Genomic DNA, 26,805 nt, shown 5'->3' with positions numbered 1-26,805 from the left:
TCTGCCAGAGCCACTGACTCCATTTGTATTCCAATGTAGTGTTTGCTTCTCTGAGCTTCAGCTTCATCATCATGAAAGGGAGAAAACAGTGCCTATCTCAGAGGCTTGTGAAGCTTAAGTACAACTACTCATGGGGAATTATTAATCATAGCATTGCATTCTGATGCTCTCAGGGAAGTCATTTCTCCCCTCCCTGGAACCCTGTGAGGATGTTCCTTGTTCTGTGGTTTTACCCAGTTTGACTTTAACTTCTAACAGATCCTTGTTCATTACACTGTCACCACAGCCATGCTTAGGGGAGAGTGTTACTCCTCCCCTAAAATTGCATATTTGGATTTATGCAATTATATTTTTTGAGAGATCCTCGCAAATCAGTTCTTGACCTAAAAAATGCGGGAATGCCACAGGGAGGCCACTCATCTCAAACAAATGAAAATGAAGTCACCTGGGGTAGCAGAGGCAAAATAAAACTTAATGGTACTTAACAATTTTTATTTTATTTTATTTTTTATTTTGGTATCATTAATCTACAATTACATGAAGAACATCATGTTTACTAGGCTCCCCCCTTCACCAAGTCCCCCCCACATACCTCTTCACAGTCACTGTCCATCAACATAGTAAGATGCTGTAAAATCACTACTTGTCTTCTCTGTGTTGCACAGCCCTCCCCGTGCCCCCCCACATTATACATTCTAATCGTAATGCCCTCTTTCTTTTTCCCTGTCCTTATCCCTCCCTTGCCACCCATCCTCCCCAGTCCCTTTCCCTTTGGTAACTCTTAGTCCATTATTGGGTTCTGTGATTCTGCTGCTGTTTTGTTCCTTCAGTTTTCCTTTGTTCTTATACTCCACATATGAGTGAAATCATTTGGTACTTGTCTTTCTCTACCTGGCTTATTTCACTGAGCATAATACCCTCTAGCTCCATCCATGTTGTTGCAAATGGTAGGATCTGTTTTTTTTCTTATGGCTGAGTAATATTCCTGGTACTTAACATTTTTGTAAAGAAACAGAGCATTTTATTTTGCCAGGGGCTTGCTACCTATAGTGTGTCCTCTATGGAATAATCACCTAGTTTTCATTGTGTGGTATCAATAAAGGATATTGTTATTTTTAGTCCTTTAGAAACTATACAAAGGAGATTTCTGTGCTTTTATTTATATTGTAGGTGCAGACCTGAAATATCTACTTAAGAAAAGTATATGTAAAATTGTATTGACTTTAATTCTGAAAATGAATCGTAACAATTATACCAACCCACCTATGCTCCTTTTTGCATATTCTTCCTATTTTTTGCAACAGTTAGAAGTATACAATGTTGGCAGCAGTTTCTCCAGCTTCCTCACAATCTGCACACAGCTTTGGACTTCTTTTTGCTTTCTCATTGCATCATAAATGGTTTACCATATTACAGCATTATCATCTTGTTTATAATTTTAAAGGATTATATGCCATTCCATTTGTTTAAGTGCAGCGTAACTCTCCAAACACTTTCCAGCTGTCGAACACTTCCTTGGGTTGGTTGTGTTAGGTATTATTCCTAATGCAGTGTTAAATTTTTCTCATAGTGTTCATCTTCTCCTAAATTGTTTTCTTAGGAAGACTTCCCAGAAATGTTCAAAGAATATGATAACTTTCTAATTCCTGATCCATCACACTGTATTGCTCCCCAAAGCTCTGCACACAGACCACCTGTCTCAGAAGTTGTCAGTAGTGCTGGGCAGCACTAGCCAACAACAGTGCTTGTACAGGAAACATATGGGTGGATACATTTACAGACTTCAGTTAAAAAACCCTTGGGGGTTATTTTGATGGAAACAAACCTAGGAAGGACTATCCCAAGGCAGAGAGGTTTCTGAGCTTTGGCTTTTTTCCTTGGACAACTGATTCCATCATTTCATGACATCTGCCACCTAATTGTGTCTAATCAGTGAGTGATTCCATTGCATGTATTTGCATACAGATGTAGGCAGAATCTCAAATGCTAGTCTTGCTGAAATTATGAGAGACGCTGGACATGAAGCTTGCCATAAACGTGACTCACATGCAGCTGTTCAATAAACTTTGATATACTGCAATGTGTACAGGCAGAAACTGAAAATCTTATTGCCTCCAGGGGCCCTGCAGGTGTTGAAGAGTGAAGCAGCCCAGGGTTGGACCATACAAGGTGTCAGATGCAGGGGAAGGATAGGAACGTCCAAAGGAACGTGTGCCCCTTGACTCCCGTTGATGGCTGTCACAAAGGAGTGCTAACTGGCTTCTCTAGCACTTTTGATTTTTCAAGAGAATTTGGAAATCTGTTTTTTTTAGGTGTCTTAGTCCATTTGGGCTGCTATAACAAAACTACCATAGACTGGGGGACTTGGGCGCAAACCTTTTTTTTTCACAGAGGTTGGGATGTCCAAGATCAAGATACTGGTAGATTTGAAGTCAGGGGAGGGCCGTCTCCTGGTTCCTAAATAGTCTTTTTTTTTTTTTTTTTTTTTTTTGCTGTTCCCTCACATGACAGAAGAGACATAGGAGCTCTCTGGGGTCTGTTTTATAAGGGCCCTTATCCCATTCCTAAGGGCAGAGTCCTCATGACCTAATCACCCCCCAAAGGCCTCACCTCCTAATATCACCTTGTAGGTTTCAACATATGAATTTGGGAGGGACACATTTAGTCCACAGCATTAGGTAAATCTCATATTTACCTGTGTGATGGAAACATGGTAAAAACACTATAGGGCTACCTAACAAAAATGTCCTGGCCCCCAATTTGCTCATTGCTGCTGGTCTGTAATCACTACTGATCAGCCTCTAACTACCGTCCCGACAAGTAAGCAGAGAGGGTAGTTTTTTGGTACAAGGAAGATGACACTCAGAAGTTACTGTTCAACAGTTTATTGAGTGTCTGTCCCACAGGATGTACACTTCATGAAGCCAGAGCTTCTTTGTCTATTTTCTTCACTACTCTAAGCCCTGCTCCTAGAATAGTTTCTGGTGCATTTTGGACAAACAATAAAGATTTATTGAATTAATGCCTGGTGAATAAATAAAAAGAGGGTAAGTCACATGGCAAATATCTATGTTTTTGTACCAGATACTCCCTGTTTTATCTCATTTTATGACATTCTGTCAGAGTAATACTATTCCCACTTTATAGAGGAGTAAACTGAGGCTCAGAGAGGTAAAGTAAGCTGCCTGAGTTCATATAACTTATAAGAGGGAGTGTCAGAACCAGGACGCAGATTTTCCTTCGCTTGCCGGTTTTCGCTGTGTTATACTGCCGCCCTGCCACCAGAGTCATAAATATCCATCATCCCCCACCCCATCCTCCCAAATATTGGTGTATTTTTTCAGCAGATCAGTATATTACATCTCCCTAGAACAGGGATCTGCACACTTTCTCTGTAAACGTCCAGATAGTAAATAATATTTTAGGCTCTGCTAGCCTTATGCTGTCTGTCACACCAACTCAATTACCAATGTAGGATGAGGGCAACCAAAGACAAAATACAAATAAGAGAGTGTGGTTGTGTTCCAGGAAAATTTTACTTACTAAAAGAGGCAGCAGGACAAATTTTGCTTGAGGGCAACAGTTTGCTGGCCCCTGCCCAATAAAACAGATAAATTACCTTATTAGAAAGGTAACAAGGTAGCTAAGTTGTACAGATGTTCAAGTTCTTCCTTAGTTCTTCGGCTTTACTTCATATTTCATAGACATATTTACTGTATACACATTAAGTTACTCCGCAGTTGCAGTGGTGTGCCAGTAAATGTTTAGCAACAGAGCCCCTAGGAGGATATAAAAAGGTTTGATCTGTAGTTCGCCAGTGTGTGATTTCTGTGGTATAGATACCGTGGCCAGTTTGAGGCCACCAGTATGACTTCACTGAACCTGAGATGCAGGAGGCATCGGCTTCAGCGTCCCACTGGCTGAGGGCATAGATCCACGTGGATTCTTTAGGCAGAAGTAACAGACATTTCAACTAATTCCAACCATAAGGAAAATGTAGTGTGCTGCCTATCCAGTTAGATGGGGTGGCTCCAGAACTTGTTGATTCAGCTGCTCAGTGACACCCTTAAGGTCGCAAGTTCTTTCCCTCCTCCAGCCCTGCTGTCCTTGGCTTACTGACTTGGTCCTCCGGCTGGCTTCCTGCAGGGTTGGGAGGTGGCTGCCACAACTCCCTATCACATTCAGATACAAAATCTCTTCAGGAAGAAGGGGGACTTGTTTCCTCCTTGTGTCTTTTGAAAGCAAGGAAACCTTTCCCAAAGGGCTTCCCCTCATAGCTCATCGGCCATCCTGTCCCCAGTCACTGACATGGGAAAAGGAGACCAGTCAAAACCCATTCCCTGAAACAACTGATTGGGCCAGCCTCCCTTGAAGCAAATAGCTGCTGGAGAGAGAGCAGATAGATACCTGAAAACAATCAGGGGGATGATAGAATGGAGGTCGAGGTGAACTGTGGATTCGGGGGAGGCAGACATCTCTGTCTGCTATAGTAGGCTGTGTCTATTAAGGCAAAAATACTAGTATGGTAGATCTTCTAAATAAATTTTTCTTTGAGTGTTAATTTTAGGAAAGAAAGTAATTGACTATTAAAAGCACTTACCCATGACATACACTTATGTTTTGGAAGGACTTACCTTGAAGCTCAGACTCCAAAAGTTGGTTTTGCTTTGCAATCAGAGATAATTCAATCAAGTCAGTGGCATATGCATCAGGCTGCAGTTAATGTCATCCTACTGGTGTGCCATCAGTAAGAATTATATGCCTCTGATTAGACAAAAATGTAAATGAATTTATATAGAGGGAAAAGGGGATATAGTGGAAGCAGTGTAGAGAACTGGTTGGGAAAGGTTGCCCTGCAATATGACCAAGGTTCATCCCATTTCTGCTGCTTGAACATGTTAATGATAATCGGGCAAATTACTGATTCTCTCTAGCCTGAGTTAAGAACACAGCCTGGCTGATACTTTGCAGCTTTTGAGACCCTGAGCGGAGCCAAGGACCCCACTAAGCAGTGTCTGGATTCTGGCCCCATAGAAACTGTGAAATAAAGTGTTTCTTAAGGTTCTTTGGCATCTCCAACAGGCTTCTTAACTACAGTTGGGGATGAATTTCAAAGAAACTTTAAATAAGAGTTTTGACAGATGTTTTTCCTTTCATGTAGCAAAGTAGAGGTATGTGAAGTCCGGAGTGGGAAAGGCACCCCTTCTCCACAGTCACCTGGGGACCTGGGCGCCTTCTGGCCTGTAGCTCTGCCAGCCCCTACGGTGATGTCCTGGGCTGTGTGGCAGAAGCAGTCTTACTTCCAAGTCCGTGTTCCGGTCTGTGGGAGGGGTGGTGGTGGGAGTCCTGGAGAATCTCGTGAACCTGCCTTTGAGCTCATGAACCAGAAGTGGCACATTCTTTTCCTTGCATTCCTTTCATCTAGACTAAGTCATGTTGCCACACCTACCCTCAAGACAGGCTAGGGAGTTGGTATCAAAGTGGGAGGACATCGATTTAGCTCAAATTTGGGAGGCTCAGTTACTAAAAAGAAAAAGGAGAACCAAGGACAACTAATGGTCTTTGCCCCCATCCACTGTTCATAGTTACAAATGATCATATCTAATAGAAAAGTAGTAATCGTTTTTATCAAGTGAAAAATGAATGTTTTGGATATGACAATAAAATACATATGCGTTCTGATGTTTGGTTTTAGATGGCCAGTAACCCCTGTACCAGGTAGCATTCTATGCCAAACTTGAATGCCAGCAGGAGGTCACTGGACAGAAGACCTCTTCCAACATCATAACCGGACAGTTGGAGTAACCTGGAAAAGAAGAAAAAGGAGTTGAAACCATGGCAAAAGTAAATAGAGCTCAGTCTACCTCCCCTCCGGATGGAGGCTGGGGCTGGATGATTGTGGCTGGCTGTTTCTTTGTTACCATCTGCACCCGGGCAGTCACCAGGTAGGTGAGATTTTCTTCTTGATTTATTAAGGTCATCTGGCTTGTCTTATTTTCTAAGTCTGTTTCATTCTCTTTCTGAACCTGTCAGTCAGTGTGAAAATACATGTGTGTATGTATGTTGTGTGTGTGTTTCCTTTGACTGCTCAGATAATCTTTCCATTGCAAGGAATGTGATTTTCTGAGACTTAAAAGTCCTGGATAGCAGCCTCGTCTCTAATGTCTGACACATAAACCTGGAGAGTTAACACATTTTTTACATTAAATGTGGCTATTCTAGACATTTGCTTCATAAGAAGCTCTACTCAGAAAGGAAAAACATATAAGGTCAAAATAATCCTTGAAAACCTCTTGGCTCTCCAGTTAATGTGCCATCGGAAGCATAAAACCCAGAATTTAAATTCTTTTGCTTCATTTTGTGTTTGACCATGGTGGTGGGAGCTGAGTTCTAGGTTGAAGGAAAGCAACAACATAAACACAGAGATTCTCTCATGCTCCCTTCTCCTTCTCGTTTTCTTTTGTGCGAGGCTGTACTATTGAATATGTTTAATTTAAACACTGAGATGCATTTATATCATTTATATTTGGAATAAGTACATACTCAGAATATTCATGTGCTCGCTCTTTTCTGTACGGGTGCTTTCACTCAAATAGAACCCTTTGTGTGTTGCTCTTCTCTGGGAACTCACCCTTGATAGCAAAAGAAAGTAATTTGTACTCAAAAGCTGTATTTGATGGCATCATCAATGAACACAATAAAGCCCCCACCCAGTGTATAATGCAAGGAAGAAGCAAGATGTGTGTTTTTGCTACAGTAAGGTTTGGTTGATTATGTGTCATAATAAACTATAGATTTGTTTAAGATTATATGATTGGTGTTGAGCCTGATCTTTCTCCTGTCTATATTATGGTTCTTATGTTCTGAGTGTAAGGAGGTCATAGGGCTTAAACTCATCTCCGTCATCTTGGCTCTTGCATGGGGAAGCTTCTGTCTCCAGGATGGAGAAGTTCTGGAGGTGAGCTCGGTGCTGCATAAGGAGGGCTCGTACTGGTGACTTCTGCATAGTGGAGTCTTCATGGTGAAGTGTAGGCAGAATAGGTTCATTTAGTCCCATGTAACAGATCATGACACTGATGCTCAGAAAGGGTAAGTGACTTGCCTTCATTTTTGATCTAGTCAAACAGAACTGGACTGGAATTCTCATCTTTTTTACTTCTCATCTTGTTCATTTGCCATTATGTATGCATTGACTCTGGACACACACACAAAGAGAGAGAGAGAGAGAAACCACAATTGCTCTTTCCAACACAAACCAAGTATCCTCCTATCCTGCAGTTTCTCATACATATACCACACTTCTGCCTGCTCCTCCATACACACATATATATTCGTACACAGTCACACACATATCTTCCACCAGCACTGTTTCATTTATCTTCTGTTCTGCTGTAAGATTAGGGGACTAGAGGAAGTTCTGAAGCATCTGTGGTCAATTCCTTGTTCCCTGCAGCGCTCTGAAGCTGTCCTCTAGAACAATGTAGTATTTACAAGACTTAGGTTTTAAAAATTTGCCTTGGTTATAAGAAGCATTGTCTTAAGGTAATAAATAGGGCTGTCATGTCAGTGATGAGAAGTCAGGGTGCCAAGGGGACAGTTGTTTATAAATTCTCCTTACCGAGGCCCTCTACCCTCCCTGTCCTGTCAGTGACTAGCCATGAGTGATGTTACCCCCAATTCACGTACAGTCAACTGCACATTAAGGCTCGGAGAGATGGTACGCATGGCTTCACTGAGTGTTGTCCTCTGGAACCTTGGAAGTAACTTGGGATAAGCGTCTGTAGAAAATTGAAGACTTACATCAGGGACACTAATTTATTGATGACCCTTAATGCTTATCAGCATCTTAGGTGGCTTACATTGTTTAGCGGGACATACTGAATCTCCATTTTTCTCAGTCACAGGGGAATTTCCAACAGACCCCATGACTATCTTGAAGGGCTGAAGGGCTTGCATATTTTCTTTAAGGTTGTAGCCTGAAGTTTTCATCTTCAGTTCAATGGAAATCAATTCCAGTAATATACACCATGCATTTATTGAAGACAAGGCTCTGTGCTAGGTGTTTCCAAAAACACATAGAGATGTTGGGACACTACCTGATAGCCCCAGGCATAAATAACTGAAATACTAATTAAAATGTGCTACATATACGTTAGGTAAAAACAGAGTGTAAAATAACACTGATGAGAGAGGGGTTAATTCTGACCTAGGAGTTCCGGGAAGGCTTTCTAGAGAAGTTGTCCCTGGAGTGAGGTCTTGAGTAATGGGAAGTATTTGGCCAGGAAGAAATGAAAGTGAAAGAAATCCAAGCTGCATGCTCTTCATCTGCTGCTCACTTTATGGAGACAGTGGGCAGCCTCTGTTCCTGAACTGCCAAGGGCTTAGTCAGAAACCAGAATAGAGGGTTGTGTCTGGTATCAAAGTGTGTTATCTGAGGCAACTGGGAGAGGCCAAGAGGAGGTTACGTGAGCAGAACGTGTGGAGGAGAAATGTGTGATGAGGCAGCCGGCATCTAACTGTCCTGAGCCAGGGGAACTGGAGGTGGGGCCCAGGAAAGCAGCCTCCAGGGCGATCTGTCAATTCAGAGGATCAACGCCTATTGGAAATTAACTCTTTTCTTTTTAATTTGACAAATATACTTAAGAGTTAAACCATACAGATAGCAAAAATTCAAACAACACGGAGATATATAAAATAGTCTTTCTCCTGAATTCCTGTTTCACTGTCTGAAGTTAATTTTGTTCAAGTTTCTTGAGGTCTGTCCAAAATAATTTTTAAGAAATCTTATGTGCATATATAAATGATATTCTTTTCATTTATGCCAATAGGATCATACTGTATGTACTATTTTGAATATATATATATATATGTTTTTTGCTTAATAATGTCTCTTGGAAATATGCCCTATCAGCACATTTGGCTCTACTTCACTGAAGAATAACTGCTTACAATTCCACCATATGGATGTGTGCGAAACAAAAGTCACAAGAGACAAACATACTCAACAGTTATCTAACACTTTGTATTGATGGACATTTAAAATGATTGTTTCCTGTTTTTTGCTTTACAAACAACACTACGGTTATGACCCAAAGCATTTTAAAATCATATTTCAGCTCTTGCCTTGTAACTGATGCTGCTGCTTTACCCATAACATTTACATAAACTTAAAGTTGTCTGGCCTCTTAAAAGAGTCATTCTTATTTATTTACTCCCTCTGTGTTTAATGTACAATGTACATTGATTACTTATTTTTTCTTCAACACAACTTATTACCAAACACATTATTTATATTATGCTAATAATATAATATATTATATTATTGCAAAATTGCCTGACATGCTATTCATAAATTGACAACTTGAGTTGGAGTTGATACTTGAAAAGCAACATTTGATTTAAATGTTCAAAGAAAACCCCCTGTGAGGTTTTAGCTATGACACCTATTTTTCTCTAAGGCTTCTGGGTCCAAATTAACTTAGTTGCAATAGAAGTATATGTAGAATCTTATGAAATTGGGGGGCTCTTCTAAGAACAGCTGGATTCCTGTAGACAATTGTTAGTGTTAGCTGAGCACTTACTCTGTGCTTGTTGGCATTGTTCCAAGCACTTTTCCTTGATTAAGTCATTTAATCCTTATAACAACACACAGAGGCTGGATAATGTGTCCAAAGACACAGAGTATGTAAGTGGCAGTGCTTTTAACTATTAGGCTACACTGCCCAGTGGATTACTTCCTGCACTGACTTACTGGATAAACTCATAAACTGAAAATAGCCTGCAAAATACCAGATGTTGTCAGCTTCCAGCTCTGCCAGGGACAGAGAAGAATTTTGTAGTAGGGGCAAGACGGGGACAGCAAGCAAGTTAGCCCCTGGAGAGAAAGTCCATTTCACAACAACTGACACTCGGGTGTTACTTGTTACCACATCCTCAGGAACAGAGCCTACGGAACCCGGGAGGGTCTCGGTTGTTTGCTACAGCAGCATGATCTAATCCATGCTGGACAGTCATGTCTACCAAAATGCTTACTTTATAGATGAAGCTGAGATCCTGAGAGATTAGGAAGCTTTATCAAAACTGTCAGCTACTCAGAGTGTAAATCAGAGATCAGAACCCAGCTCTCCTAGTATCTGCCAGATACATAGATACTCCACAGGATAACAAAGATAATTTCTGGAGTGAGAAGCCCATGTGCACCCAATACCACTATGTTTTCTTCAAGGTCATGCCTGTTTCAGAAGACAAAAACCAAGAAACATCACTTTGGAAAGTTCCATGGTACTTTTCCCATTTGAGAACAAATAAACAGTACATTATTCTTCCCATATTTCACAGCAGGCCCAGTCATGCAGAAACACGTATGTGGTTATTAAAGTTTACCTCTGGCAGGCCTACTCACATGTTTTGATAAGACTCTCAGGTTTTAGTTTTGAATTCTATATAACTGAAGTTTGACTGATAGGCTTAGTCAGGTCAGTTAAGAAAACCATCAAGCAGAAAATAAAACAAGGTAACAAGAAAAGTCACAAGAGACAAGCAGTGTCCTCAGGGTCCGCCTCACCTGCACACAGCCTCCCAGGGGTGCCCACATCCAGTGACTGAGGTGGTGCATAAAGGCCCGACCATTCATTTGGGATTCACTGAGAATTTGTCAGGCCTGCATCCCACTTCCACCTCTCCCCCTGCCTGATCCTGCTTCTGTCCCCTTCCTTCCACAGATGTTGATCCCTACTCTATGCTCTATGTGTCAAACTCTGTCCCAGCAGCTGCGGGGACTTAGAATTTGGTGCCCTGTACCATCCCCTTTCTCTTTCCTCTTGGCAGATCTGGCAATGTACTTGTGGGGCTGAGAGCAAAAGGAAAATGCAGGCCCCGTGTTCACAAGGCAAGCAAAAAATGCTGGTAAAATAGTAAATAGAAAGTTTTTTCCTTTCTTCAGTATCTCGATTTTTCATGGTGTTTTTAATTTACTAATTAAGGTTGTTCTTAGAAAAGAAAAATAGAAATGTTCAATTACTAGCACGAATTTACCATTTATCTTTATGTCCCCTAATGCCAGTTTTAAATTCAGATGTGAGTATTTAACTTGAATGTGGACTCACTGAAGCTACAGACTTTTTATTTCACTTCTTGATACATGCACATTCTATCAACATTATCTTCTGCTTATTGATGAGTGACGGAAGGAACTACAGTAGCTCTGTATTTCCCTTTCCCTCTATGTCACCATTTTTTAATAAGTGATCAGCTAATACAGAGAAGTACCATGAATGAGAAAAGATATGATAGGAATACTTGGTCCTGTGTGTTCCTTAGATCGCCATTGCCTTCCTTCTGCACTGGAAGCCCGTTTGGGTTGAAAGGAAAGGAGGGCCTCGCGCAGGAGTGAGATCCTTCATCCCCCCTCCTCCCTTGCTTTCCCATTTGTAGATGTCATACACATTCCTTTACTCAGGCCAAGTCTTACTGAACTCCCACCCATCATGCCTCTACCAGAATTCTGTGCTTGTGGTACATCGCGGTGCTACAAAGGAACAGAAAGGCAAAGAGTCAAAGACTCACATCGTGCGTGTATCTTCTTGGTTCACATGCATACGCCATTGTCCCATTGGACTTCACTTACAAAACGCAAATTTAAAAAAAATAAGACTATTAGGGATTTTAAGAAATTTAATTTTAAGATTAGGAATATTAAGAATTTCAACTTGGTGACAGCTTTTAAACCAAGTTTTATGCTCCCAAGGGCCAGGTTCTGTGTGTGTATATAGAAGTTGCACACCCATAAAGCCAGACCTGCCTAATATAGCTGTCCTGATTATACCTGATTCTCTTCATTCTTTTTCTCCTTCACACCCACACAGCACCTGGAGAAGAGAGGGAGAGTGAACTAACTGGGCACTATGGCCTGCTGAAGTGTAATGACTTGGAAGGTAGCCCCAAGCCAAGGAGACGGATAACCTCCTATCTTATCTCCAAACCACAAGGCCTGATACTATTTGCATAGTTGTTGTTATTATTATAATTACTATTATCAATGTGCTCTAAAAGCTTCTTACCCTGATATAACAACCTTGCTAATCTGGATGAGGTTTACTGCAGGTTGTACAGTGAATCAAGCTATTGCTTCTGGATCACATGTCTTTTTTCCTACGTAATTAACTATTTTTCAACATAAAAATTGCTCTGTCTCTGTATGCCTCTCTCTTACTTTCTCTCCTTCTCTCCCTCCATGTATTTATATATATATATAAATATAAATATACATATAACATATAGGTACACAAATACACAAGCAGACATGCACATATATATTTATGATTATATAAGCAATAATGTTCATTGTAAAGTAATTCAGAATGCAAAATAAAGACATATAAACATATATAATCTTATCATTCACCTGTAATAACTGGGTACTTTTGGTTTATATGCTTTTGGGCTTTTTTTATTTACATGAACTATAAAATAAGCCTTACTACATGAATTACTTTGTAATTTACTTTTTTACTTGACATTATAATGTGAATTTATTCTCAAGTCAATACAAATCAAATTGTCATTTTTAATGTCTAAAACGATTTCGTTTTATTGATATGCCAAAATTTATTTAGCCAGTGTCTTATTGATGGACAAATATGTTGGTTACAATACTTGGCTATTGTTAAGTAGCTCTCAAGAATATATTATTTTATATGTATCTATTATTATTATTATTTTTATTATCATCTGATCATTACCTTTGGTTAAATGTGGAAGTGAAATCGCTAGGTTATGTATAACAACCTCTTAGAAGTTACAGCTGTTAGTGAAATAGTAAAATGAACAAAAATCCATGTTTTTGACCTGCTAATATTCTATAAGACCTTTTCTACAGCAGTGATCTTCACATCCTCTTGGCTTCAGCAGCCCCTCTAGTGGATAAACATTTGCTCTTATTGTTTAGAATGTCCCCATAGTCAGCTTCTGATTTCCCACTTAGGGTCTAGCAACATACCACTGAAAACCAGTTAAAACCTATGGAGACTGGAACAGCTATTGAACCAAAACTTGAATCTGTGGTTCAGATCTATGTTGGTTCATTTTTTTGTGTAAAATTCTTGCATTGTATTTTTCAGATGTATTTCCATTTTTTTTGTGGAGTTCCAGACATCCTTTACTCAGGATTATGCACAAACAGCATGGATCCATTCCATCGTAGACTGTGTGACCATGCTTTGTGGTGAGTATCACTTATCAAGGGTGGACAAGCTCTGGCTACTCCTGAACTGTATGTGATAATGCCTTCCACTGACTTTGATCACCACTTTTTTTCTAAGTAGAAGGGCTCTGCTAAAAATTGCCTGAGACTATATAAAGAGAGAAGATTGAACCTACCTTTAGCTAAAGCCAACCAGACAACATGCTCTTGGAATTAAAAGTCTTGGCTGATGCCAGATGGAACAGATAGTTAATACTCTCAAAAGGACATATGCTATTTGTTTCTTCCATATAGAGATAGGGTGCTGGGCGTCACCAGACTTGTCCTGATTTTGGAAGCAGTTAACCGTGCAGCATACACTTGGCTTCTCCCCTCTAAGTGCTCTGGTTGCCTCATGGTCCAGTCATGGAATTCATCCTTTTTCATGCATACATCTTCATTCTTAGAGAGGCCTTGGGGAAGGACAGAACAGTGTAATCATGAGACAAACACATTCACCTTGGCTGTAATTTCATTCAAGAAACCCCAATGGTGCTATATAGGTGTATCGAGTGTTCTCAGAATCCATGGACTCTCTTATTCCATCTGTGTAGTAGAGGAAAACTAACCTTTAGATTTTTCTTTTCATAAATTTCAAACCAAAGTTCTAAAATTAATGTTTTACAGAGTTTCTGAGATTGGGTCAAATTGAAATGATCTATTTGCAGGCTAGCCCCATTTAGTCCTCTTATTTAGATGAATACTGAATATTTTAGAAAACTACTAATTTTTCAGGCTGTGTCTTTGTGGTAAAAGGGAAATATTTACTATATTATTTAGTAACTCATAAATAGCATCAGCTGATGCTATTCTAGGTACTGATTCATACTTATTTTAGAAAAAAAAGAAGTACATACTCAGGAATCAGTTAAATTGTGCTGAAATGTATTTCCTTGGTTGGAAGGAATTGGGGAGCAATTCTAGAACTGAAAGCAGGTTTCATGAGAAGCTAAGTTGAGTTTCTACTGGTAACACTGGAAGGTCTTAAAGGATCAAAAAAATGGTATCTTTGGGTTTTCTAGCCTGTCTTTTTTTTTTTTTTAACCAATAAGATAGTCACTTGGTTTTCAGGGTCACATCATTAGTCACAGCCTTTGTATGCACATGCCGAGACAGCCAGGCTTGCCTTTTCAGAGGACACAAGTGACTCATTTCCCTCACTTGTTATCTTTTGGGGAATATTTATAATTCCCAAGAGAGGAATAAATGGCCTTCGGTGACCAATATGGTCATAGTGACCATGTGATAAAGCAGGATCATATCAGATGCAACATATTTAAATTCCATACAAGGACATGAGGCCTGTTGTACCCACTTGCTCACCTATCAACATGAGTTGAGTTCAGAGTATGGACAGAATCACATCTATGACACCCACTGGGGACATCTGTGCCCTACGATGAACAGAGATGTGAACATTTTTAACTGAGTTTGGTGTAGGTTTTGTCACTTTCAATAACCATGGTGGCAGCAGCCTGGAGAATCAGCCAACCACTGTTTTAACTAGACTGGAGACATCAGGCTGATGACTGATTTTATCATGTACATTTAAATCAGACATCACTTTCAACCTGATCAATACAAAAATTATACTCCACACATAACCAGCAAAACTGGCTCTTCTGACCTTGTTTCTAGAAGCACTGGTATCACCATGAATTGTTCCTAGAAAGAAATTCATATGCTTTCCCCACCCATCACCCCTGCCATCAGCCTGGGAGACCCAGGGAGTCAGAGCAACAGGGTGAAACAACACTTCCCCCACGGTCAGGTGCCCTGAGCTGTGTGCTTTTTGGTAATATTGGGCATGTCATAGTCCCCTGAACTTCAATTTATCCTTGGTCTCTTCCAACTTTAATTAAGATTCTATAAGCCAGGAAGATGGCACATTGCTGACACATTATTAAATCACAAAACAGAGTTACACCAACCAAACCATCACCACGGATGTAAAGCAATTTCCTAGATTTTCTGAGTTTTGATTTCTCATCCATAAGGTTTCCTAAAGCCTAAAAACAGTGCCTGAGTGTGGAATTTGTCTATGATCTCTCTCCCTGGTCTTGTCTTGTATATACAACACTGCTGGCCACATAGTGTTGCCCACTTTCTTTCTCCACCAATTAACTCTCATAATTATGGCTAATAGTGTATGATCAGTAAGTACTACATGAAACATACAGGGCACATCTCTGTGCAAGCTGTTTCACCATTTAAAAAAAGACGCTGGAGTCCTGGGATTATGCCTGTGACAGATGGAGAAGTGGGCTATGCCCTGAAATGCAAGTCAGGAGACTTGATCCTAATTCATTTTACTAGTTCGTCTCTGTATGGCCATGGACAACTCATTTCCTTTCTCCTCAGTTTTCAAATCTGTAGAATGATTGGGGTGGGTCAGGGCTATAAAGGTTAATTATTCTCTGCTTTGCCAATGCAACACCACAGCCTTTTCACAGTGCCCTCAAGGCCTTTCTGTTGAACCTATTTATTATTGTTTTTGAAGCTCCGCTTGGGAGTGTTGTCAGTAACCATTTATCCTGTCAAGTGGGAATCATGCTGGGTGGCTTGCTTGCATCTACTGGTCTCATCCTGGGCTCATTTGCCACCAGTCTGAAGCATCTCTACCTCACTGTGGGAGTTCTTACAGGTAAGGGCACTTTGTACCACTTGTCTCACGCTTCCCCCCAATCCAGTCATTGTCAAGTGCATCAACAGAGCAGTGATTCATAAAATATCATTTTGTTAGATGCATAAGTTAAATGACCTAGTTTATCTCTACCTACTTAGCAGTTAAAAGAGCTGGGAATGCAACTGGTCATACTATTGTAATGAAAATGTATAGCCACTTGAATTCAGCCATGTGATAAGAATAATAATAGCTTTCTCTTTGGCTGCAGTGTATGGCTGCGATTCTGTACTCAGAAGCAACAAGGTATTGACCCAGGGAGCATACATTTTTGAGCAATAATCATTCTTCCAACAACTTTGGCAAGACATTAAAATACTATCTGTGATCAGCCTGAGTTGCCCCTGCTTCATAGTAAATATCATCATCCAATAACCAGGGACATACAGAAAGAAAGCTTCTTGCTATGCATATTCTTACATTAAACATTCTCTCCCAATGTGTAGGAGTATACTTTGGAGAATCATAATGAATCCTGTAGAGAGAGAAGCAGCATATCTGCATTCCAAAAGTCACATGTCAGGGGCTGCAGAGATCAAGGTGGGGTTGGTTGGTGGGACGGGAGGAGCAGTTTGCCCCATTGCTCAGAGGGGTGGGGAGAGTAGCTCTAACTCATGCCTGGGCACTGTGCTGTTGGGATGGCATGCCCAGGTCAGTGAAGGAGATAAACCCCTAGTGAGGCTGTAAACCTAGCTCTCTCAGCTACAACAGTGTCTGTCCCATGTAACCCAAAGGGCCTGACTGCCAGGGTATCCAGTCATCCTTGTTTCCAAGGACCATCCTGGTCTTAGCACTGTAAGTCTCACATCTGGAAAAACCCTCAGTTTAGGAAAATTGGGATCAATGGTCACCCTGCACTGTAGGTGGGAACAGGAGCTGAAGGTAGTTCTCCTTTCCCTTCCTTGACATTTAGATGCCATGAATCCCAGGCTTAAAGTCCTTTAGATTTTCTTGACTTAAAAGGAGTAGCAGCTGAAAAATCTTTAAGAAGCTTTCTGCTGACTTTAAGGGATATTTTCAGGTTACTCTGTGTACATGCTATGTGCATATATAAAGTTGGCACAGCGTTTTCCAATTTTGTGAAATAACTCTGGAACTTTCATGGGGTCATATACACTATTTAAACCCAAATTCCAGACTAGTCCAGATGATCAGAGTTGTGTCTTCACAGGTGGTAAAAAGTTGAGGTAATTCTCTGGATAAATTAAGATAAAAAGAGGTGTTGGTGGAGAGAATGAATTCTTAGGTTAGCAATATCTATTTCAATTTAATCTGTGTAATAGGTTTCAAGGTCTTCATTTCATTTTAAGAAGTTATATCTCCTTAAGGTTTTTCCTCCCAAGGAAAAAGTCATATATGCTGTACTTCTCAAATTGTGGATGGCTGGAAAGGGGAGACTCATTTTCACCTTGGTGTAGAAAACAGTTTTGAAGGGATTAACAGAAGGTCGGATTGCCTTTAATCCAAATTAATTGTATTCTGAGCTGCTATCTTTCATTGGCCGTGCATGGTGTCCCAGCATTCACAGAGCTCTCTGTGCCCAGGTCTTGGATTCGCGCTGTGTTACTCTCCAGCTATCGCCATGGTCGGCAAGTATTTCAGCAGACGGAAAGCCCTTGCTTACGGGATCGCCATGTCGGGAAGTGGCATTGGCACCTTCATCCTGGCTCCTGTGGTTCAGCTCCTTATTGAACAGTTTTCCTGGCAGGGAGCGTTACTCATTCTTGGGGGCTTCGTTTTGAATCTCTGTGTTTGCGGTGCCTTGATGCGGCCAATTACTCTTAAAGAGGACCATACAACTCCAGAACAGAACCACGTCAGTAGAACTCAGAAACGAGACTTTAAGCGGGCATCTCCCTGCTCAACTTTGACTAAAGAGTGGGTGCAGACCTGTCTTTGTTGCTCTTTGCAGCAAGAATACAGTTTTTTACTGATGTCAGACTTTGTTGTGTTAGCCATCTCTGTTCTGTTTATGGCTTATGGCTGCAGCCCTCTCTTTGTGTACTTGGTGCCTTATGCTTTGAGCGTCGGAGTGAGTCACCAGCAGGCTGCTTTTCTTATGTCCGTACTTGGGGTGATCGACATTATTGGAAATATCACATTTGGATGGCTAACCGACAGAAGGTAAAATCAGTGAAACCACAATTGGTTCCCTACCGGGGGATTTAAGCTTTAAGTTTCTTCTCAACCTCTTAACCCTGTAAATTACCTACGTCTGAATAATGTCAACAAAATTTCAGTATCTGAAAGCAATTACCTTGCTGGTTCTTCTAGTCAGAGATTGGCACACTTTTTCCGTAAAGGGATAGATGTAAACATTTTTCACTCTGTGGGTCACATGATTGCAACTACCCAGTTCTGCTGTTGCAACACAAAACAGCTGCAGACAATATGTATACAAATGAGAGTGGCTGTGTTCTAGTAAGACTTTATTTGGGGCCCTGAAATTTTACATGTCACAAAATGTTATTGTTCTTTTGTTGTTTTTTTCTAACCATTCTTAATTCACAGATAGTACAAAAATAGGTGATTGGCTGGATTTGTCTATAATTTGCACACCCCTGTTCTAGATGGTTTAAGATAGTGGGTTTGTCTAAACTGCCCGAGCCTAGAGTAACTACAAGCTTTGCGGACAGATCAAATTCCAACCCAAGGCAAGTCAGTCCTCAGGTAAAACAACTTCTGGCTGGCTGGTTTCTTCTCAGTCACCCCAGAGACTGGCTGACAACGGAGAGAGAAGCAGAATCCAATCTGGACAGGAGGATCAGGTGCAGTAAGAACACATTATCTGTAGCCCCATAGTTATGTTTGACAGTGCAAAGAGCAAATACTTTTTATAAGATTTTTAGACTTAGAAGTCAAAGCTAAAAGAAATCTACTGAGTAGTTTTTTCAGTTAATGCTTATCTGTTTAGATTGGAGAGAGCAAACTACTCATATTTTCTTAAGTGATGGACTGTTAACACTTGAGCTATGACCTGGGAGATCTATCATCATGTTGCTTCACATTATATCTTTGGTAATTAATCAAGGTCCAACTGCCATTCTGCAGCATTATGCATACAGTATTAAAGATTAATTCCATATTTTTAATAGTTAAGGAAGTTGCAGGGGTGGGGAGAGACAAGAGGTATCTTATTTTTACTATCAAATAACTCAACAAGAAACAGCCCACTATAGGTCTGATAGAAAGATCTCTAGTATGAGATATACAAGACCTAAGTTCTTATGCTGGCTCTGCCCCTTATTATCCCTGTGGCCTAGGGAAATCACCGAACCTTCAGCTCCTCAAGGGTCTTCATCTGTAAAATAGGCCAGGGCACTATTTGCCTGTTGACCGCTTAGCATTTTTGATGCTCAGATGAGCCTGTGAGTGGGAAATGTTTGCAAAGCATAAACTGCTAATGATGATATTATACAGAATATTTGAAATAATTATATCATAGATTGGTCTAGATCTACAGGGGGAAAATGTAATAGAAGTTCCATTGGGGAGGCCTTGAAATGAGACAGTCCTAGTACAAGCTGTCTGTAATCTCTAGCAAATTATTATTTTAATGTCTTCATATTCCAGCTTCCCCTGTGGATTACCACTTGTGTTACTGAGCATCTATGATGACATATCTGAAAGCATCTAATATGGTAGGCTGCTAGAAAATATTAGTTTCCTACATGTCATTTTTAACTATCCTTAAAGTAACCCTACGAGATAGGTAACCTAAAGTTAGACAGTTGGTAGGTGATAGAACTTGATTCAAATGTCTGACTTTCTAAATTTTAGAGCACATATTGTTTTCTACCACACGATGCTTCCTGGGAGGATAAATTATTGCATTTACATATACCGAAAGAGAGATAGTCAGACAACAGAAATAACACACAGTGGGGAAGCCTGCCCTAAATAGCTGCCATGTTTATGGCTGTATGGCCATGGTTCTAAAGCTCTTTGAGACTCTGCATACTGCACTCATTCTTGGTCTTCAAATCCATAGGTGTCTGAAGAATTACCAGTATGTTTGCTACCTCTTTGCTGTGGGACTAGATGGGCTCTGCTATCTCTGCCTCCCCATACTTCAAAGTCTTCCCCTGCTCGTGCCTTTCTCCTGTACCTTTGGCTACTTCGATGGTGCCTACGTGACTTTGATCCCGGTAGTGACTGCTGAAATAGTGGGGACCACTTCTTTGTCGTCAGCGCTCGGTGTGGTGTACTTCCTCCATGCAGTGCCATATTTGGTGAGCCCACCCATTGCAGGTAAGTTTGCAGAGAGAACCCCAACCACCTCTTCTCTTTATCGTATTGGTGCAAAAACAGTGAACTCACACACAGACAATGAGGATTGGAAGTAAGTTGGAAAGAGTGAAGGAGAAAGGGATGCAAGAGCTACCAAAACATAATGTTCTCACCAGATTATTGTTTTTGAATCTTCTTCAAATAAGTGGGTACCTTAGCCTATTGGGAAAGAAGAAGTCCCAAATTAGGATCTTAATTCCATTCCACACTAATGATGGAAGCAATGGAATGGAGCAACTGTTCAGACTTAAAAATAAGTTGGGCACATTCAGAGGAAGTCTGGTGGGAGCACAGGATTCCATTAAGACAGTGGGCAGAGTGGCTGAAGTGGTAGGTGTGGGTGTCATAGTGGAGTGTCTGGAATGCCAGCCAAAGGAGCTGGGCCCTAAATTTTTCAGAGAATAGGGATAGTATTACAGTTTTTATGCAGAAGGAAAAGAGTATATTTTAGGAAATGTGATCTAGCAATGGGGGTGCTTTAGGGAGAAGCAGCTAGGATTTCATTCTAATAGTTCAGGAGCAAACTGATAAAGGCTTGAACAAGGGCTGCTACCACAGAAATGGAAATCAACTCTTGGGGGCAAGGAGGAAGTTTTGGAAAAAAGTATTGCTGAATTTATTTAGCATGTGGGGTTGGAAGGGAAAGATAACCTAGAAAATAATGGCATGGTTGAAATAAATAAGGAAGTTGGAGAAAATGGCTTTGCCAGAAAAACAATGAATTTAATGTTTGGATGTGTTCAGATATTTGAAATACTCAATAATATGCCTAAGAGAGCTGTTTAAGGATGAAATCTGAGCTTTAGAGGGAGGCCAGATTTGGATATACAGATTTGGGAACCGTCAGATAAGCATCTATTATGTTTTGTAAATTGCACAATGCTATAGAAATTTAAAGCATGATTAAGTAATTCAACAAATATTTATTATATGCATTTAAACAAGTAATTCAACAAATATTTATTGCTTGTGTACACTAGCATTGTGCTTGGCTATAGCAGCAAAGACATCAGAATCCCGTTCCTCCTTCCTTGAGTAAGTGGTCTACAACAGTGTCTCTCAGAATGAGGGTGTGGGACCCTGCATCACAATTCCCTGTGTCCTTTTTAAAATGCAGATTCCTTGACCCACCCACTGTGATCTGAATTTTGGGGGCTGAGTTCCAGGAATTAACATTCTCAACCAGCTTTTTTGTGATGCTCATGCATAACTGGTACAGTTTATTACTTGCCTAAATTAAAACTGAGAGAGTGAAGGTCTCTGAAGACACACAGAAGAGAGATGAGCCAACCATTTGCTTGGAGGAAAGGAAGGGAAATTGTTTTAACAAGGCAGGATTTCTGCTTCAGCTAGCTATTGTTGTGAGTAGACAGTTAGGGGTACTTTTAAACCCCAGCAATTGCTAAAGCAGCAAACTAGGGGAAACTGTGGCTGCTTGATTGCTGCAGATGAAAATTCCTGATCAGCTTAAACTACATGATATAGGACTATATGTTTAGTGCTTAATTTTTGGAAACTGCCCCCAAAATGTTCCTACGTCCTCCCTCCATAGCCAATATTCATGTTTACCAACCTTTAGGAACAGAAAAATTCTGTTAAACAGTCATAGAAATGAAATTGGAGTTCCTGAATCTTTTCTCAATTCATGGCCTTTTGGCAAACAGACATTATTCTCATTGCCAGGTAGTAGAGGATTAGGATGTGAGTTCTTACTGTAATACTCTTACTTAATTACCTTTCAAATGACAATTCTGAACTTGACTTCTTCTGTTTGGTGTTACAGAGATGTACAACTAAATCACATGATAACAAATATTTGAGAGTAGTGTGGATTGCAGGAAACTTTGTGGGGCTTATAACATTTTATATATGCCATATTTTATGAATGGATTTGAAGTGGGTGAGAGGAAAAACCATATACTTCTCAGGTGGATCTTGTCAGTGTATAGCTTGGAGGAGTTTTCTAAGAACTTTTTCATCACAAAGTAATTGCCTGAGAAGCTCGAATTTAATCCCTTTGATTCTCTGATCATTGTGGCCTATATTTTGCATTTTATATGCCTGGTTCTCCTCAGAACTTAGCCCTGCAATATACATTAAGATTTGTAGCAACAAGAAGTAAAGAAAAATAAAAGCTTTTGATTACAGAATTACACCTACTGAAGTTTGCATTTGCAATTTCTACAATGGCCCAGAGTTTTGATTTTCAAACTGAATGGGTTACAGTGACTGGATCCAACTGAAAATTTGAATTCTGCTTTATCTAGAAGCATGTTATATTACTCAAAATAGACAGTATGTAGGTGGTGGGAATAGCACCAGCATTCAGTACAATAACATTCTCTTAACCTCCTAGATAAATGATATCAACAGCAATGATTTGAATGATACTCTTTTTATGTTTTCTACCATATTTCATGGAATTAATAATAATACTGAGTATTGTGTGATTACTAACAACTTTTGAAAAGAGTGACACTCTTTCAAGCATTTGACATAGTAACAATCCATTTAGAGATTTCCCTAGAAAATAGGATGCATTTTTCAGTTGCTGCACAATATTTTGAGATCTTTCTGTGTCAAAACTATAATGGTGGTATTAGCAATCTATTATTATTAGCCTTACAAATTAAGAGATTTAAGAGTAGGTAAATAATTGAATTTTCAATTTAGCAATATCATTTTGCTGTTGCTTGTTACAGGATGGCTTGTAGATACAACTGGCAGCTACACAGCAGCATTTCTTCTCTGTGGATTTTCAATGATATTTAGTTCTGTGTTGCTTGGCTTTGCTAGACTTGTAAAGAAGATGAAAAAAACACAGCTGCGGTTCCTTGCCCAAGAGTCCGATCCCAAGCTGCAGCTATGGACCAATGGATCAATGGCTTATTCTGTTGCGGGAGAATTAGATCAGAAAGATGGTGAGTCTGTGGCTATAGCAGTGCCTGATTACAGCCCCACATGACCAACGGCCTTGAGCCTGGGAATCTTCGGGCTGAGAGAAGTAGGACCACTGGATTGTCTGTGTTTCTGAAGCATTTTATTTTGACAGCCGCATTGCCTTCCAAGGAAATTATTATTATTATTGTTTTATTAACATGTTTATAGGGAAAAAAACAGCAAATAGCAAAGCAAGACAAACTGGCTCAGAATTTCATTGTTGGGGATTTGTACTCACAATTGAACTCACATCTTTCGGGCAATGAGCGCCACTCCATGGAGAATGTTGGACATAGCTGATATAATTAGCTGTTATGAGGGGTAATGTCAAGGCATGACCCAGACAGCTAACACTGGCAAGCAGCTTTGTCTCCAAGTCTCTGCACCCCTATCTTTCCTCCCCAGTTAGAAGGCAAATGGAAACACTGCATGAAGGTTTGCTTACTTTATGCTGTTTGTAGAAGCGGGGGTTGCTGAGGATCTGTATTAATCGTTGCCTTTTGAAGAATCTGAAGTATTCTTTGAAAACCCTGCTGTCACGAGGAACTCCTCTATGAAAAAGGCTTGGCATCTTCACCTTCTACCACCACTGAAAGCTCTCTGCCTAAGACTGCGGCGCTCACCTCTGACCAGGTGCACACCTCTGTGACTGTCACAGATATTTACTCTGAATTTAGCAGAACACACCAAGTCACATGGGTGGTGTCTAAAACTTACCTGAAATGTTAGTGCCAACACTTCCTTTTTTTTTTCTTCAGAAATAAAGCTTTTATTTAAATTGTAGACACATTGTTAAGAACAGGAAAATGTTGGCAGTATTCCAACTGGGCAGGACTTGAATTCTTGAGTCAGCAGGTCTCTGGTGGAAGTTTGTTTTCCAGATCATTTAGGTTCATCATTACCCAAAACAGGACTTGGGAGTTTTGTCTGAAAAATATTATTCTTAAGCAACATTCTGAAGGTGAGAGTCCTTTCTCCCTTCTTAACTCTGGCTCCAGGGTCCACCGCTCTTCATCGCTGTATGGATAATCATTAGAAACTTGGTGGACCTTTTCAGTTGAATGAGAAGGCTTCAGGGATCCCACGAATCATTGCTCTGGCCGGGGCAGCGGGAGGAGAGGGCTGAGGGGGCTAGCGGCATGACATTTTACAGTTTGTAGAACTCTTTCACACCCCTTAACTCATTGGATTAGAATAGTGTTCTCACTCCCAAATACTCTGCTTTCGTATGGTTTGGGATAATTTCTGAGTCTTCAGATTGAAGAGAGTGGGCACACAGAGAGAAGAGAAATCCAGACCTCCCAGAATGTCTCCAAACACTTTAAATCCACAAAATTATAATCCTGAATCCCAAATCACATTGCACCTATAAATAGGAGCAAGTTATACCATTGAAGTTGGATTTTAATTATTCAACGATTTTAAATCTGAACCTCAAGGAAATATTTTGACCTTGAAGGCCCTTTAACTTAGTGTCCCCCGAGAGGCCTCACAAATGCCCTGCCAGGGGTACTGAGAGAAAAACAACACAGCAATGAGGAAGATTCTAGGTTGACAAAGCATGTTCAGCAAGAGGCTTTGCCTGTAACTGTATTATTTCATAAACTTACATATTAATAACTGCCTTCAGAGCAAAATACAGACTTGATCTGATGGGAGAACACTATAATATTTCAGAATTGTTTTCTAAAGAAGATTTGAATGTTACCTGTTACCTTTTTACACAGTTTGAGAATTTAGCTTTGAACCCATCTTCCTTGTCATTTGCGATTTAAAAACAGTATTTGGAAAATATCTGTAAAAATGCAAAGTTAAAATGGAGTTATCTGTGTTTGGCATAGCCTTTAAATGTCACTTCCTAAATCTTCAAGTCTAAAGAATTATGATATATAGTAGTTATAAATATTATAGATATTTTTTCTGAGTGATGATCACAGTAAAATCTTGTCTATCTGGTTCTGCAATATAATTTCCCTAAAGTATTATAAGTATTCATGAAAAATGAGCATAGAAAGCCTCGTTTTTAAAAATTTGTATGTTAAGGTATTTTGACTTTATCCATGCATAGTTTTGTGTTTTAGTTCCTTTTTGAGTGGCAATTTTAGAAAACTGGGAAAATGGAAATCTTAAGGAAAATGTAAATCTGAGAGTCTTCCATTGTCAACTACACAAAATGTTGCTGTTAAGGTTCCATGTGCCTATACTGTTCATTTCAGAATGGAGGGAGTCATGGGAATGATGTGTTATGTGGAGTAAAGAACAAAATTCTGGTGGGATGACTCTACATCTTGAATATTTCTTAATATCACAACAAGCTCTGCTTTGAAATTGAGTAGAAAAGCAAAAGAAAGAACCTTCTGTAGATACACTATACCACTGAGCCTCTTTTTCAGATTGTGATTTCACTAATAGATTGGATATTTATGCTAATATTTTCTTATTTCAAAAGCATAATAAAATGAGTTTATAGTTGTGGTTGGAAATACATTTTTTCCCTTGCACAAGGGATTTGGACTGAATGGTGAGTGGGCTTGTCTGAATCATGCTAGGACGTAGCTGGCATGTAAAGATGTGGCAAGCAACCAAATAATTTACAAAAGCCGAAACCGTTTATTGAGTAGTTCCAATGTGTTAGCTACTGTGCTCAGCAATTCCTTTGCATTGTCTTATTTAATTTCCAAAATAACCTATGTTATCACCATTTTATAGATGTGGAAATTGAGGCACCAGTTCCCACAGCTAATAACTCAGTAGCCACTACACTCTAGAGCCTCTAGTGAAATCCTGCACAACTAGGAAGCCACCTGATTCTGGAGCCTGCCTAGAGCTTTCCCTTCATGCCTGTTTGGATCATCATCCTACGTGGCCTCAAGAAGCCACTGGGAAATAGGCTCTCCCTGGGGCAGATAAAATCCTTCCGATTATGCCTCAATCTTCCAATCCAATTAGTATGGATGGGAAGACGCTAGATTGGAAATTTCCAATAGTTCTCCCAAGAGTCTGGTCCTATCAGGATGGCTACTTCTAGGCTAAGTGGTTTAATTTGCTGTCTACTATCCAGGCTGCTATTTGGGAGCACTTGTGGGGCAGTGGGGAGCAGGAGATGGGGTGAGGCAGAGGGGATGTTGGGAAGCACACACGGTCCCAAAAGTACCTTTCACATTCCCTGAGTCATGTTTTCTCGGTCAGGAGCTGGAGTGTCTGCACCACTGCCTAGTGATCATGAGGATGGGAATGTTGTCTGTTACTCACCTGCGTGGACCCAATAGGGCTTATTCTAAAACTGTTTATTGAAGTGAAATAATGCGAATTCAAAGTAGGTATCAGAGTTTCTCTTCTCATACTTCAGAGTCTGATGTCTTCTTTTTCTTAATTCCACCAAAAGATAGATTTTTATACCTGTTTCCAGAGAAGCTACTTCGGTGAGAGATGACTGGGATTTTGTCCCACAGCATAGCGAAATACTTGGTGGGGGGAGTGGGAAAATGTTAAATAATGGTAAAAAGACTGACATTTAAAGTGAAGCATTTTATTATAGAACTTTTCAAACATATACAAAAGTAGAAGAGTAAAATGAACTTGATGTAAACACATCCCCCACCATCTACACTTATCTACCCTGTGGGGAAGTTGGGGTTCCTATGCCAGGATC

General features: G+C 40.1%; 1 protein-coding gene across 4 annotated transcripts in view; it reads left to right on the top strand.

The window, feature by feature from the left end:
• Positions 1-25,427, top strand: part of SLC16A12 (solute carrier family 16 member 12) — a 72,516-nt gene extending 47,089 nt beyond the window's left edge. For all 4 annotated transcript variants that reach the window (XM_036928808.2, XM_057506068.1, XM_057506067.1 and 1 more), the window contains 6 exons: positions 5,696-5,945; positions 13,119-13,222; positions 15,741-15,884; positions 17,468-18,047; positions 19,915-20,174; positions 22,916-25,427. In XM_036928808.2, coding sequence (XP_036784703.2) covers positions 5,836-5,945; positions 13,119-13,222; positions 15,741-15,884; positions 17,468-18,047; positions 19,915-20,174; positions 22,916-23,178 — 1,461 coding nt within the window. In that variant the 5' untranslated portion in view covers positions 5,696-5,835 and the 3' untranslated portion in view covers positions 23,179-25,427. The remainder of the gene's footprint in view (positions 1-5,695; positions 5,946-13,118; positions 13,223-15,740; positions 15,885-17,467; positions 18,048-19,914; positions 20,175-22,915) is intronic.
• The last annotated feature ends 1,378 nt before the right edge of the window (positions 25,428-26,805 follow it).

The sequence above is a fragment of the Manis pentadactyla genome, chromosome 8 (assembly GCF_030020395.1).
Source record: "Manis pentadactyla isolate mManPen7 chromosome 8, mManPen7.hap1, whole genome shotgun sequence".
Taxonomy (NCBI): Eukaryota; Metazoa; Chordata; class Mammalia; order Pholidota; family Manidae; genus Manis; species Manis pentadactyla.
The sequence above is the reverse complement of the archived record's forward strand: the minus strand, read 5'-3'. Positions and strand labels throughout refer to the sequence as shown.